We start from the raw sequence: 15,815 nt of genomic DNA on the forward strand, positions 1-15,815 counted from the left end.
TTTCTGACCACTTCTGCCACCAAATAACTTTTTTTTTTGTCTCTCGAAGAATGATCCTGGAGTCATTTTTGGCAGTTGTTATATACAGTCATTTTTTTTCCCGGTAGAGGGTTTAATAATTATTTTTTAAACTGCTGATTTGAGTGGATATTTTTGTACCGTCTGATTATCATATTTGTGATATTAAACTGATTTACTCTACTGAAGGATATGGCTATATAGCATTGGATGCTTCTGAGGGGAGGACGGCTCATAATGACTTGAACGGCCAAACGGAACGCCATCCAATACATGGAAACCATGTATTTGATACTATTTCCTCTATTCCGCTCCAGCCATTACCACGAGCCCGTCCTCCCCAATTAAAATGCCACCAACCTCCTGTGTAGTTGCGTGTATAACTTCATGTTGTAATCATCCATAACCATGTATAACAGTGCAAGTCACCCTCAAATATGTGAGGAAAGCAAGGAAAGTAGGTCACAAGTAAGGTTTTCAGTTCTGAGGAGCTAAAGGTGTATCTGATTATGTGGTGTTATTGCTAAAGACTTTACCCTTGATAGAAATAACTCATTCTATTCTCTATAGTTTAGGTCGACCTGGAAGAAATCCAGCTCCTTCGTCTTTATCTTCACGTCTTTTATGCGTTTTTAATATTGGCTTTCTCACCGTTGCCGTCCCATGTCGCTATCAGCCTTCAAACTCAAACCCTCGAACTCAACACTCACATCCTTTTGTGACCAACCCTGCCGTCTGAGTGTCTCCTCTTAGTGTCAACAAATGTGACAGCAGAGCTACTTATGTCATTGTCAAACCACACATTTGGGCTCTGTGTGTGTGTGCGTGCGTACGTCTTTGTGACTGCCTGTATGTGTCATCTCATCCAACACAAACTGGCTTTGCTGTTGACGGTATAGATTATACCCCTGGATCCAGTCACCCCCTGCAGTTCACAGGGACCTGGTATTCAGAGCCCCAGGCATAGGCTTTCATCTGGGCTTTGAGAATAGCAGCGACTAGGGCTCTTCAAACGCAGCAGTAATGGCTGTGTCAGTGAGAAGGTGAAAGGGTGTCTCCCAGGCAAGCACAGAGGGGGATGGTTGTAAGGGTGTCTCCCAGGCAAGCACAGAGGGGGATGGTTGTGGGTTGTAAGGGTGTCTCCCAGGCAAGCACAGAGGGGGATGGTTGTAAGGGTGTCTCCCAGGCAAGCACAGAGGGGGATGGTTGTGGGTTGTAAGGGTGTCTCCCAGGCAAGCACAGAGGGGGATGGTTGTAAGGGTGTCTCCCAGGCAAGCACAGAGGGGGATGGTTGTGGGTTGTAAGGGTGTCTCCCAGGCAAGCACAGAGGGGGATGGTTGTGGGTTGTAAGGGTGTCTCCCAGGCAAGCACAGAGGGGGATGGTTGTGGGTTGTAAGGGTGTCTCCCAGGCAAGCACAGAGGGGGATGGTTGTGGGTTGTAAGGGTGTCTCCCAGGCAAGCACAGAGGGGGATGGTTGTGGGTTGTAAGGGTGTCTCCCAGGCAAGCACAGAGGGGGATGGTTGTGGGTTGTAAGGGTGTCTCCCAGGCAAGCACAGAGGGGGATGGTTGTGGGTTGTAAGGGTGTCTCCCAGGCAAGCACAGAGGGGGATGGTTGTGGGTTGTAAGGGTGTCTCCCAGGCAAGCACAGAGGGGGATGGTTGTGGGTTGTAAGGGTGTCTCCCAGGCAAGCACAGAGGGGGATGGTTGTGGGTTGTAAGGGTGTCTCCCAGGCAAGCACAGAGGGGGATGGTTGTGGGTTGTAAGGGTGTCTCCCAGGCAAGCACAGAGGGGGATGGTTGTGGGTTGTAAGGGTGTCTCCCAGGCAAGCACAGAGGGGGATGGTTGTGGGTTGTAAGGGTGTCTCCCAGGCAAGCACAGAGGGGGATGGTTGTGGGTTGTAAGGGTGTCTCCCAGGCAAGCACAGAGGGGGATGGTTGTGGGTTGTAAGGGTGTCTCCCAGGCAAGCACAGAGGGGGATGGTTGTGGGTTGTAAGGGGGGGGGGGGCAGTCTAGGATGGGTTGTGTTTGTGTGTGCATGTCTCTGCGTGTGTGTGTGTGTGTGTGTGCGCGCGCGCATGTCTATGTGTGTGGTGGGGGTCTAGGATGTAGATGGTCAGGGGTTTGTCTATAGGGATGGAGGGGGGGGGGGGGGGGGGGTTTGGTGGTAGTCTGACATCCTGTTGGTTTCAAAGGGCTCAGAGCAGCTTTTTCCTCCTGTATAGTGTTTCAGGCACCAGGAATTCTAAAATAACAGCTGAATGTAGACAGGGTTTTCTCCAGAGGGTGGCGTGTGTAGGGTATTGCGCTTGACTTTGTGTGTGTGTGTGTGTGTGTGTGCGTTCATACCTGCGTGCGTGCATTTGTTTTATAGGTTGAGGATGGTTTGAGGGCATACCCTCTAATTCCCTATGGGGCTTAGCATGTGAATCAAGTAGAGGGGGGGGACGACCCACATCGTCACAGTGATACATAGACTTCACTCAACTATTTCCAGAATCAACAAGTTCCAGAGGTCTCTGAACTGGAGGTATCTTTGTTTTCCACGGCGGCTGCTGTTATTTCAGGCCTTCACTGAAATGAGTCCTCGTGATACTGTTGTCAGTGTTATTCAAGGTTGAGGAAAAATGTGAATCAAGGAATATGCTTCATCACCCTTACCATTCCCAAAATACAGGATCGCTAACCACTTCAACATCAGGGAATACCCATGAACCAAAGCCTCATTGAGAGAACACGTGATGCAGATACTGTAGCTCATGTTATATTTGCGTAGGTCTAATATTTACTCTAATCTGGAAGTTAATTCATTTAGGAAATTTTTTTTTTTTATGAATAGGCATATAGTGTTTCAAAGTAATGAAACAAGGTTGGTTCATTTCAACAGATAAAATACTTAATATGAATATTCATGTACAGGCTCAGTCACCAGGAACATATCCTCATTGATGTTGCCCTGATGTTTTAAAATAAATATGGGAAAAGAAAGCAAGAATCAAAATTGCATAACAATGCAGCTGTAATGTAAGCTACTAAGTAAATATTATAAAGATCATTAAGTACATTTAATTGTTGTCGGTTTGTATCCGTATGACTGCAAACGCAATAGTAGGCAAAACGTCTTGCAGCTTTTATGGTCTTATGGGCGTTTTATTTTATTTTTACGATGAGGTCCCTTTCGTTCGTTTTCAAGAGGATTGCTCTGGATGACGTCAGATCTCTTATTCTCCCTAAAAATGGCAATGGGAAGAATTGGGACCAGGCGTGTAGCTGTCTCACAAAGACACATCAGGGGAACATGAACTGACACGACGTTACATCTGTAAGTAGTCTTATTTTTACGACTTTGGGATATTGGAATGTGCCCTGTGAATGGTTCGAGATAAAACGAAACTTAACTGTTTTTGAGTGATTCCAAATAGATAATTGAATAAAAATGACTTTGCCACCGACAACTTGAAAGTGATAAAACAATCAAAGTAACTGGACGATTAGAGCAGATTTGTTAGAGAGAATTAGACAACCATAGGCTACTGCACGGCCTAGTTTAATATTTACAACAACAAAAAATTATATTCTGACTGAACAATGGCCTGTATTTCGGTTCCTTTTCATTATAAGACCGTTTTTAATTCATAGCACTTGATTTGTCCTTTGGTTAAACTGTGCAAAATTACATTTTCTGAAAGCAAATACTTCAAAATAAAAGGACAATTTATTTCGTGGTTGCGTGACTTTTTTTGTCATGTGCTGTACTTATTCTGTTTTACCGCATCAATTTATTGTTTTGACATTTATTTGACACATTTATGATTTGTGAGTGATACTAGATGTATATTAAACCTTTTAATAGTAAATCGTTTTAACTTATACATTTTATTTAGTAAATATTATACTTTGTTGTTCTGAGTTATGAATGTCATAAACCTCCAAGTACAGATTAAAGTATATTTGACAAAGAGACCAAGAGTGCTTCGGCGACTCAATTTCACATAATTAATTTATAATATAATAAGGTTTCAGTGACCTCTACTGATGATTATATAAATTATTTTAACACAGTTGTTAAACTAATAACAGGTCACATCTAGTTTCATCAAAATAAATTTGAGATTAATTTACAACAGCATATACATCTCTGGGATATAATCAAATCTGCATTAAATCCCCTATGAATTAAGGAAATGTATACAAACTTTACAAAGGTGATTTGATAGGGAACAATTGAGTGGAATGACATATCATAAATGGTATTTTTGATGCCTGTATGACAAGAATCCCTCATAGAAGAAATCAGATCCGGTGTTCCGCGGTGAGGATGTTGACCCTACTCCGCCCCCTACTGGTCGTCTGGATGTACCTCCTCGTCTCCAGCCACGCCGCCACAAGATACAGCAACGGCTTTTTCTACCACGACATCATGAACGGCGATGGCAACGGAGAGAGTAGGTCCTACAGCCATAAATAAAGAGAGAACGTTGTTATACATTTTTCACACTACTGAGCCAAGCCGTGCAGCGCTGTACGGGGCTGGCCTGAATTAGCATCCACCAAAGTTGCTGAAACCCGAACAGAGAATGTGAGGGGGAAAAAATGATTAGCACAGTATGGTTTGGATTGGCGCTGTAGTGTGAACATGGTATAATGTTCTTGAGGGGGGGCCCCCATCCACATGTAATATCAAATGCCATTCCATTGTCAACGTCAGAAGAATGCGGGCAGTCTGACCTAACCCTGACCCTAAAGGTGTAGCAGACAGCACACAGTCTGGAGTGGTATTAACTTATACAATATTGGCTGCACAGTTTGTTGCAGTGCCTTCAGAAAGAAGATACATCTTTTGACTTTTTCCACATTTTGTTGTGTTACAGCCTGACATTAAAATGGATTAGATTGAGGTTTTGTTTCACTGGCCTACACACAATACCCTATAAGGGTCAAAGTCGAGTTATGTTTTTTTTTTTTTTTACAAATGTAATTAAAAATGTAAAGCTGATATGTCTTGAGTCAATAAGTATTCAACTCCTTTGTTATCACAAGCCTAAATAAGCCTAAATAAGTTTTGCTTAAGTTACATAAGTTGCATGGACTCTGTGTGCAGTAATAGTGTTTAACGTGATTTTTGAATGACTACTTCATCTCTGTAACCCACACACACAATTATCTGTAGTGGTTCCTCAGTCTTGTAATGAATTTCAAACACAGATTCAACCACAAAGACCAGGGGGTTTTCCGATGCCTCGCAAAGAAGGGCACCTATTGGTAGATGGGTAAAAAAATATCAGAAAAAGCAGACATTGAATATCCCTTTGTGCATGGTGAAGTTATTCATTACATGTTGGATGGTGTATTTAAACACCCAGTCACTACAAAGATACAGGCGTCCTTTCCAGCTCAGTTGCCGGAGAGGATGGAAACCACTTCACCATGAGGTTAATGGTGATTTTAAAACAGTTACAGAGTTTGATGGCTGTGATAGGAGAAAACAGAGGAAGGATCAACAACATGGTAGTTACTCCACAATACTAACCTAAATGACAGAGTGAAAAGAAGGAAGTCTGTACAAAATACAAATACTCCAAAACATGCATCATGTTTGCATTAAGGCACTAAAGTAAAACTGCAAAAAATGTGGCAAGGAAATTAACTTTATGTCCTGAAAACAAAATGTTATGTTTGGGGCAAATCCAACACAACACATCACTGAGTACCACTCTTCATATTTTCAAGCATGATGGTGGCTGCATCATGCAATGGGTATGCTTGTCATCAGCAAGGACTAGGGAGTTTTTTAGGATAAAAATAAATGGAACAGAGTTAAGCACAGGCAGAATCCTAGCGGAAAACCTGGTTCAGTCTGCTTTCCAACAGACACTGGGAGATGAATTCACCTTTCAGCAGGACAATAACCTAAAACACAAGGCCAAATATACACTGGAGTTATTACCAAGACAACAGTGAATGTTACTGAGTGGGCTAGTTACAGTTTTGACTTAAATCAGCTTGAAAATCTATCGCAAGACCAGAAAATGGCTGTGTAGCAATAATCATCAACCAACTTGACAGAGTTTGAAGAATTAAAAATATAATAATATGCAAATGTTGTACAATCCAGGTGTACAAATCTCCTAGAGACTTACCCAGAAATCCTGTAATCGCTGCCAAAGATGATTCTAGCATGTATTGACTAGGGGTGTGAGTACTTATGTAAAATTAGATATTTCTGCGTTTCTTTTTCAATAAATTAGCAAAAATGAAACATGTTTTCACTTTGTCATTATGGGATATTGTGTGTAGATGGGTGAGAGAGGGAAAACCCCCCGATGTAATCAATTTTTAATTCTGACTGCAACGTAACAAAATGTGAAATAAGTCAAGGGGTATGAATACTTACTGAAGGCACTGTATGTACATAAACCTGCACAACATTCACAAGGGCTCCATATAAGGTCTGGTAACCTGGTAACCTGGTAAGACCCAAATACTCTGGGGGCAGACCCAGGTGTATTTGGGGCTCTGGTCTAATCACATGGTCAGGAAAAATACTTGGTCCCTATACACTATCTACTATATGATATAACTCTTATCTATCCTGTTTCTACTGTATAACTTATCTATCCTGTTTCTACTGTATAACTCTTATCTATCCTGTGTCCTTGTCTCTACTGTGTCTTCTCCAGTCTATTTCAACGGGGTGCGTCTCCACGTGGAGTCCCCCCAGCCCTCGGTGTCGGCGGCCAGGGGTAGTAATGTTACCCTGCCCTGTCACTACCGCTACGAACCCGAGATCAACGGCCCCCGTCGGACCCGGGTCAAATGGTCTTGGCTGCCCACCAACGGCGCCAGCGAGACCACCCGTGAGACCGACGTGATGGTCGCCATGGGCAACCGTCACCGTAGCTACGGCAGCTTCCAGGGGAGGGTGCGCCTGCGTCGGGCTGCTCCAGGGGACATGTCGCTGGTGATCAAGGAGCTGCATCTGAACGACACGGGCCGCTACCGCTGTGAGGTCATCGACGGGCTGGAGGACGAAAGCGTGACAGTGGAGCTGGAGCTGCGAGGTGTGTGTGTGTGTGTGTGTGCGTGTCTAGACAGCCCCCTCAGCTCTGAACAGAACACAGTCCACTCCGTTCAATCTGTTTTTGAAATGACCTTGAACATATTGTCCTTACAAGTGTCTATACTGGCATTAGTCACTGCAAGGACAGTTGGTGGATTTAACCCCTATAGCAATTTAACCCCTATAGAACATTTCAAACTTTTTCCCCATTATAGGAGTGGTATTTCCCTACCACTCCCAGAAGGGCCGCTACCATTTCAACTTCCTGGGGGCCCAGCGTGCATGTGAGGAGCAGGATTCGACCCTGGCCACCTTCGACCAGCTCTTTGCCGCCTGGGAGGAGGGGCTCGACTGGTGCAACGCCGGCTGGTTGGCTGATGGGACGGCTCAGTACCCAATCACCACACCGCGGGAGCCCTGTGGGGGCGTGGACTTAGCCCCTGGTCTCCGTAGTTACGGACAACGCCACCGCCACCTCCACCACTTTGATGCCTTCTGTTTCTCAGCTGCCCCCAAGGGTCAGTGTGTGTGTGTGTATATGTCAACATTGGTCTCCAAAAACACATACAAAACACTTCAGCAAAATAAAAGTGTTACACGACAATTGAGAAATGTGAATGAATGGACATGAATGCAGTTATGTGGTCCCCTCCTTACACGTGTTTTAGTGGTCCCCTCCTTAAACATGTTTTAGTGGTCCCCTCCTTTAATGTGTTTTAGTGGTCCCCTCCTTAAACGTGTTTTAGTGGTCCCCTCCTTTAACGTGTTTTAGTGGTCCCCTCCTTTAACGTGTTTTAGTGGTCCCCTCCTTTAACGTGTTTTAGTGGTCCCCTCCTTTAACGTGTTTTAGTGGTCCCCTCCTTAAACATGTTTTAGTGGTCCCCTCCTTTAACGTGTTTTAGTGGTCCCCTCCTTTAACATGTTTTAGTGGTCCCCTCCTTTAACGTGTTTTAGTGGTCCCCTCCTTTAACGTGTTTTAGTGGTCCCCTCCTTAAACGTGTTTTAGTGGTCCCCTCCTTTAACGTGTTTTAGTGGTCCCCTCCTTAAACGTGTTTTAGTGGTCCCCTCCTTTAACGTGTTTTAGTGGTCCCCTCCTTAAACGTGTTTTAGTGGTCCCCTCCTTTAACGTGTTTTAGTGGTCCCCTCCTTACATGTTTAAATGGTCCCCTCCTTACACGTGTTTTAGTGGTCCCCTCCTTAAACGTGTTTTAAGCGGTCCTCTACTTAAACGTGTTTTAAGCGGTCCTCTACTTAAACGTGTTTTAAGCGTTCCTCTACTTAAACGTGTTTTAAGCGGTCCTCTACTTAAACGTGTTTTAAGCGTTCCTCTACTTAAACATGTTTTAGTGGTCCCCTCCTTACACGTGTTTTAAGCGGTCCTCTACTTACACATGCTTAGTACTACTATCTCCTGTTCTGTCTCTTCTGTCACAGGGACAGTATACTTCCTGAAACAACCCCAGAAGTTCAACTTCACCGAGGCGGTGGCGGCGTGCGTTGACGACGGCGGTCACATCGCCAAGGTGGGCCAACTCTACGCTGCCTGGAGGTTCATGGGATTGGACCTCTGCGACGCGGGCTGGTTGGCCGATGGGAGCGTCCGTTACCCCATCACCAAGGTCCACCCTAACTGCGGCCCATCAGAGCCAGGGGTACGTCATTTTGGATTCCCCCCTCAGCAGCAGAAATACAGTGTCTACTGCTACCGGTAAAGCCCCCCTCAACAAAAACCATCATTTATCAGTATGAAGCAGTCCTACAGTATGACAGATAGCCTATACTAGTCAACTTCTCTATTCACCACTGACCCACTGTCACACAACACTAGCCTGCATGCTACTTAGCATTAGCTAGTTCTGCTCTCACAGCGTCCGCTGTATAGTCATAGTGAACTGTCTTAATCTCCTTATATTGAACACACTATCAGTCATTCTCCCCGCTGAGACTCCAACCAGTACTGATACACATACTGTATACTGGCTATTTAGGGTTGTGTTGTCAGGTTGGACTCACAGTAAACTCAGGGAAGGTGTTCAACCCACAGCATTGCCTTCGTGATGCTTTGCCAGTGATTTTGTTGTCCAACCAAGATCTTTCCCTTGGTGTTTTGTTGAACTGTGTATTGCTATCTCACTGTTCCTGAAGTCATTTCAGTTCAATGTATGTCATTCATAGTCTTAGGCACATTTCTGGATGATCCTCTTTATGTTAGAATATCTTTTCATGTCTTGTTTTTATAAGGGTTGGAATGGAATGATGAACTTAATGACGATGAATACTTTGTCTTTTTATACATTTACAATTTGTTTTCTAAAAACCCTGTTTTTGCTTTTGTCGTTATGAGGTTTTGTGTGTAGATTGATGAGGGGGAAAATAAGGAATATGTTTAACGTTGTAACGTAAAACAAAATGTGGAAAAAGTCAAGGTTTCTGAATACTTTGCGAATGCACTGTAGACTATGTCATGTTGGAAGGGGATTTGACAGCATGTTATGACCTTGTAGAGGAGCTCAGTGTTAAAAGGCTTCCATCTGTATCGTGCTACTTTAAATCAGGTTGTCTGACTTTAATTAAATCGTGCTACTTTAAATCAGGTTGTCTGACTTTATTTAAATCATGCTACTTTAAATCAGGTTGTATGACTTTAATTAAATCGTGCTACTTTAAATCAGGTTGTCTGACTTTATTTAAATCATGCTACTTTAAATCAGGTTGTATGACTTTAATTAAATCATGCTACTTTAAATCAGGTTGTATGACTTTAATTAAATCATGCTACTTTAAATCAGGTTGTATGACTTTAATTAAGTGTTCTACCAAATGAATAAAATAATGTCATTGGTCAAGTCTTTACTGAAGATTTTTTCTTAGTCGTCCATTACTGACACAAAACTGCTTTCAACATTTTAACAGACGTTGTAATCGCTGAAGTTGACCCAGACGCCATGTATAGAAACATATTAAACACTTCTGTGTGCCTGCTTTTAACATTTTATTTAATTAGGTCAATTATGCGCCGCCTTATGGGACTCCCAATCACGACCGGCTGTGATACTGCCTGGAATCGAACCAGGGTCTGTAGTGACACCTCTAGCACTGAGATGCAGTGTCGTAGACCGCTTTGCCACTCGGGAGCTAGGTCCTGTTCATTAGGTCACACAATGAAAAAACATTTTTTTTAAGCGCTTTGCAACGGGAAAATAAAAATGTGTGTTTATTGTCCAGGTAGTATCTCCCTGTTTCAGTTGCCTTTCCCCTTCTCTTCTGTATTGTGCCTTGAACACAACCCTGCTGAAAGCTAAAATAAATCCTCCTGCTGATTCATATAATCACCATTAGAGAGCGGTGGTGTCACAGGTGCGTTGTTGGGCACACAGTAGGGTACTTACTACCTGATGGCAGAGGGATCCTGGGAAAGAGAGGTGAAAGGGGTCATGCTGACCCATACAAACAGGGCACTGTGTGTGTGTGTGTGTGCGCACGCATGACCACTGTCTGGGAGTTGAGTTGAACTATAGCATTTTGAATGGAGGGAGAGAGAGTTGAACTATAGCATTTTGAATGGAGGGAGAGAGAGTTGAACTATAGCATTTTGAATGGAGGGAGAGAGAGTTGAACCATAGCATTTTGAATGGAGGGAGAGAGAGTTGAACTATAGCACTTTGAATGGAGGGAGAGAGAGTTGAACTATAGCATTTTGAATGAAGGGAGAGAGAGTTGAACAATAGCATTTTGAATGGAGGGAGAGAGAGTTGAACTATAGCACTTTGAATGGAGGGAGAGAGAGTTGAACTATAGCATTTTGAATGGAGGGAGAGAGAGTTGAACTATAGCACTTTGAATGGAGGGAGAGAGAGTTGAACTATAGCATTTTGAATGGAGGGAGAGAGAGTTGAACTATAGCACTTTGAATGGAGGGAGAGAGAGTTGAACTATAGCACTTTGAATGGAGGGAGAGAGAGTTGAACTATAGCACTTTGAATGGAGGGAGAGAGAGTTGAACTATAGCACTTTGAATGGAGGGAGAGAGAGTTGAACTATAGCACTTTGAATGGAGGGAGAGAGAGTTGAACTATAGCATTTTGAATGAAGGGAGAGAGAGTTGAACTATAGCATTTTGAATGAAGGGGGAGAGAGTTGAACCATAGCATTTTGAATGGAGGGAGAGAGAGTTGAACTATAGCATTTTGAATGAAGGGGGAGAGAGTTGAACTATAGCATTTTGAATGGAGGGAGAGAGAGTTGAACTATAGCATTTTGAATGGAGGGAGAGAGAGTTGAACAGAGTGAAAGGCAGTAGGAAGTACTACACCGGTAACCTCGCTCCCTCTCTTGAGTAGCAAACAGAGGTCCCTGTAATTGTGTGATTCCTGGGGCCTCAAAAAAGGCATGTTTTATTTACACCAGCTGCCAAAATATGAGTGGAACACAAACACACACACAAACATACACACACACCACACACACACCACACACACACCACACACACACACACACACACACACACACACACACACACACACACACACACACACACAGGCCATGCTTGTTTGGCGAGCCTGCAGGCGATGAAGGTATGCACTGTAGAGACCTAAGAGAGATATTGACTTGCTTCTTTTTTCACTTTGCGATTCCAGGAGGGGGTACAAATATACTCAATAGGGAGTTTGTACACACACTGTCAATGTTGCTAAATGTTGGATTAAGGTTGTTGATACCTGAACCCCTCGTCAATGTTGCTAAATGTTGGATTAAGGTTGTTGATACCTGGACCCCTCGTCAATGTTGCTAAATGTTGGATTAAGGTTTTTGATACCTGGACCCCTCGTCAATGTTGCTAGTTGTTGGATTAAGGTTTTTGATATCTGAACCACTCGTCAATGTTGCTAAGTGTTGGATTAAGGTTTTTGCAATATTGCCATATGATCTACCCAGTATAATACTGTGTAAAATGTAATAAATATAAAATACAATACCTAAAAGATAGCTTGGATTCATTCAATCACAATTGCAGGACATATACTTTCTTAATCTCTAGTATAACTACTGAGCAGACAAAGAGGCGTTCAGATTTTATTTGATATTTGTTGGCGTCAGAATCCGTCATCAGAACGTTGCCATACGCTGCGTGAAACTTTATCACATGTACGGTAGCTGTTGTTTGTGCTCAAACACTCATCAAACACACAAAGTTTATACTCACGTGCATGGACATTATGTCACACACACACACACACACACACACACACACACACACACACACTACACACACAATTATGTGATATTTGTGTCAGTCTTGTTTATTTTAAAGGTGTCGTTGGTGTACTGTAAGTGTGTGAGTGTGTGTGTGTGCGAGTGTGTGTGTGTGTGTGTGTGAGACTTCCCTCTATACCGAGACACCCATTAACCAGTCAACCATTCACCAGACGTTGACATCCCTTTGTAATGTGAGAGCGTTGTGTTGTTCTGTGAGTGTGTTTTGTTGAATGAGTCGGGTGGGAGGGGAGCTTGAGCGTAGGACCCTGCTCCCCAAACGGTGAACATGTCTCGGCCCAAAAGGATCCTCGTCAACCTATCACATCGTCTTACTCCTACTTCTCTTTTTGCCTTCACAGCTTGTTGTGCTACTGGTGTCAATTAATTTCCAAGTTCTCCAGTACCCCTCATAATTCCCTTCCTGAACACAAAAGGACTTGGGGTTGTTAATAAGATAATTCCCTTCCTGAACAAGATAATTCCCGTCTTGAACACAAAGGGACTTGGGGTTTTGAATAAGATAATTCCCTTCCTGAACACAAAGGGACTTCGGTTTATGAATAAGATAATTCCCTTCCTACACACAAAGGGACTTGGGGTTGTGAATAAGATAATTCCCTTCCTGAACACAAAGGGACTTAGGGTTATGAATAAAATAAATTGATGTTTATTTTCAATCTGATAGGACTCATGAATCATGAATCAGAAGCGTAGTTTGAGAGAATTCAGTGAGAAATAGACAAACAAACCCAGAATCTATCGGCAAATTAATTCACTAAGAGTAGCACTCAAGGATTGGCCCCAAAGTGACTGGTCGTCTGTGTACTAGCGGATGGATTGTAAGGTCACATGGCTTGTAGGACATTAGCCTCTTCCCACACTGCATGTGCTGCCGTCAACTCTTCTATTGCTGTCATTCCATACATAAATCCTCAGCTATAGTCTTACACCAGATAATGCAATTTTGTATAGAAATGGCGCCACCTGTGGGAATAAAATGCATTGTGTTCATGGCATTCTCACCTCTTGATTATTCTGAAGCATAGAGATGGAAAGAGAGCACACGTCCTATCTTAGCCACTGATCGCTTCTGTGACAGCATGGGCATCGATGATGAGAAATATTTCCTCTTCGTCATGCTAAAAAAGGCTTAGTTGGTGGTGTAAAGTACTTAAGTAAAATTACTTTAAAGTACTACTTAAGTCGTTTTTTGGTGTATCTGTACTTTACTATTTTTTACAACTTCTACTTTTACTTCACTACATCCCTAAAGAAAAGTATGTACTTTTTACTCCATAAATTGTCTCTGACACCCATTTTCCTTAAATTATTTATGCTTAGCAGGACAGGAAAATGGTCAAATTCACGCACTAAATCAAGAGAACATCCCTGGTCACCCCTACTGCCTCTTATCTGGCGGACTCACGAAACATGAATGCTTAATTTGTAAATTATGTCTGAGTGTTGGAGCATGCCCCTGGCTATCCTTAAAATAAAATAAAAACATGAAAATTGTGCCATCTGGTTTGCTTAATATAAGGAATTTGAAAGGATTTATACCTTTACGTTTGATACTTAAGTATATTTTAGCAATTGCATTTATTTTGATACTTAAGTATATTTAAAACCAAACACTTTTAGACTTTTACTCAAGTATTATTTTACTGGGTGACTTTCACTTTTACTTGAGTCATTTTCTATTAAGGTATCTTAACTTTTACTCAAGTAGGACAATTGGGCTTAATGAGCCCTCTATCTATCTCTATTTTGTGAATTCTTTGGGGGAAAATATCCATGATGACAGCACAATACTGTGCCATTATGATATAGAGCTGGAGGAACTCTGTTGGACATTCAGAAATAGGCAAATGTTGCTCTTCTTTACAGACAGGAGTTGTTCCCTATTTGGTCATAAGATCCAACACTAAGGGGAAAAAAGCTAATTAACAAACATTAACAACAACAGAAAAAATACCCTAATTATCATAAAAACGATATTTAACAATGTGCTTGACTTCAGAGTATCCAGCTGCAATCCCAAACACTTTTTTGCTCTGCCCAATGTCTCAATCAGACCTACACGAGTCTTCCCAAGGCACAGTGACACTCCGAGATCAACATTGTCAGTCGGACCAAAAAATCATGTCGAATGCGCTTTGGTGTTTATATATACACTACCGGTCAAACATTTTAGAACACCTACTCATTCAAGGGTTTTTCTTTATTTTGACTATTTTCTACGTTGTAGAATAATAGTGAAGAAATCAAAACTATGAAATAACACATATGGAATCATGTAGTAACAAAAAAGTGTTCAACAAATCAAAATATATTTTATATCTGCGATTCTTCAAATAGCCACCCTTTGCCTTGATGACAGCTTTGCACACTCTTGGCATTCTCTCAACCAGCTTCATGAGGTAGTCACCTGGAATTCATTTCAATTAACAGGTGTGCTTTGTTAAAAGTAAATTTGTGGAATTTCATTCCTTCTTAATGGGTTTGAGCCAATCAGTTGTGTTGTGACAAGGTAGGGGGGGGGGGGGTATACAGAAGATAGCCCTATTTGATAAAAGACCAAGTCCATATTATGGCAAGAACAGCTCAAATAAGCAAAGAGAAACAACAGTCCATCATTACTTTAAGACATGAAGGTCAGTCAATACGGACAATTTCAAGAACTTTGAAAGTTTCTTCAAGTGCAGTCGCAAAAACCATCAAGCGCTCTGATGAAAATGGCTCTAATGAGGACCGCCACAGGAAAGGAAGAGCCAGAGTTACCTCTGCTGCAGAGGATAAGTTCATTAGAGTTACCAGTCTCAGAAATTGCAGCCCAAATAAATGCTTCACATAGTTCAAGTAACAGACACATCTCAACATCAACTGTTCAGAGGAGACGTGTGAATCAGGCCTTCATGGTCGAATTGCTGCCAAGAAACCACTACTAAAGGACACCAATAAAGAGGAAGAGACTTGCTTGGGCCAAGAAACATGATGGACATTAGACCGGTGGAAATCTGTCCTTTGGTTTGATGAGTCCAAATTTGGGATTTTTGATTCCAATAGCCATGTCTTTGTGAGATGCAGAGTAAGTGAATGGATGATCTCCGCATATGTGGTTCCCACCGTGAAGCATGGAGGAGGAGGTGTGATGGTGTGGGGGTGCTTTGCTGGTGACACTGTCAGTGATTTATTTAGAATTCAAGGCACACTTAACCAGCATGGCTACCACAGCATTCTGCAGCGATACGCCATCCCATCTGGTTTGCCCTTAGTGGGACTATCATTTGTTTTTCAACAGGACAATGACCCAAAACACACCTCCAGGCTGTGTAAGGGCTATTTGACCAAGAAGGAGAGTGATGGAGTGCTGTATCAGATAACCTGGCCTCCACAATCACCCGAGCTCAACCCAGTTGAGATGGTTTGGGATGAGTTGGACCACAGAGTGAAGCAAAAACAGCCAACAAGTGCTCAGCATAT

The 15,815-nt window shown here is 42.6% G+C and overlaps 1 protein-coding gene across 2 annotated transcripts; it reads left to right on the forward strand.

Annotated features, from left to right (window-relative positions):
• The first annotated feature begins 2,194 nt into the window (after window positions 1–2,194).
• Window positions 2,195–9,744, forward strand: LOC115192847 (hyaluronan and proteoglycan link protein 3). Of its 2 annotated transcripts, none has more exons than XM_029751742.1 (5): window positions 2,195–3,338; window positions 4,304–4,461; window positions 6,697–7,077; window positions 7,292–7,594; window positions 8,511–9,744. In XM_029751742.1, the coding sequence occupies exons 2-5, from the start codon at window positions 4,335–4,337 to the stop codon at window positions 8,786–8,788; spliced, it is 1,089 nt and encodes a 362-aa protein (XP_029607602.1). In that variant the 5' UTR covers window positions 2,195–3,338; window positions 4,304–4,334; the 3' UTR covers window positions 8,789–9,744. The 2 variants fall into 2 exon arrangements, with proteins under 2 accessions (XP_029607602.1, XP_029607601.1); XM_029751741.1 differs by having other exon boundaries at window positions 2,331–3,338; window positions 4,292–4,461.
• The last annotated feature ends 6,071 nt before the right edge of the window (window positions 9,745–15,815 follow it).

Source organism: Salmo trutta, chromosome 4 (assembly GCF_901001165.1).
Source record: "Salmo trutta chromosome 4, fSalTru1.1, whole genome shotgun sequence".
Taxonomy (NCBI): Eukaryota; Metazoa; Chordata; class Actinopteri; order Salmoniformes; family Salmonidae; genus Salmo; species Salmo trutta.

Excerpts from the sequence above, each read along its gene's own strand:
- LOC115192847 (XM_029751742.1), top strand. The coding sequence starts at position 4,335 with ATGTTGACCCTACTCCGCCCCCTACTGGTCGTCTGGATGTACCTCCTC. Across the intron at positions 4,462-6,696 it reads CGGCGATGGCAACGGAGAGA|TCTATTTCAACGGGGTGCGT; the intron begins GTAGGTCCTACA and ends TGTCTTCTCCAG. Across the intron at positions 7,078-7,291 it reads AGTGGAGCTGGAGCTGCGAG|GAGTGGTATTTCCCTACCAC; the intron begins GTGTGTGTGTGT and ends TCCCCATTATAG.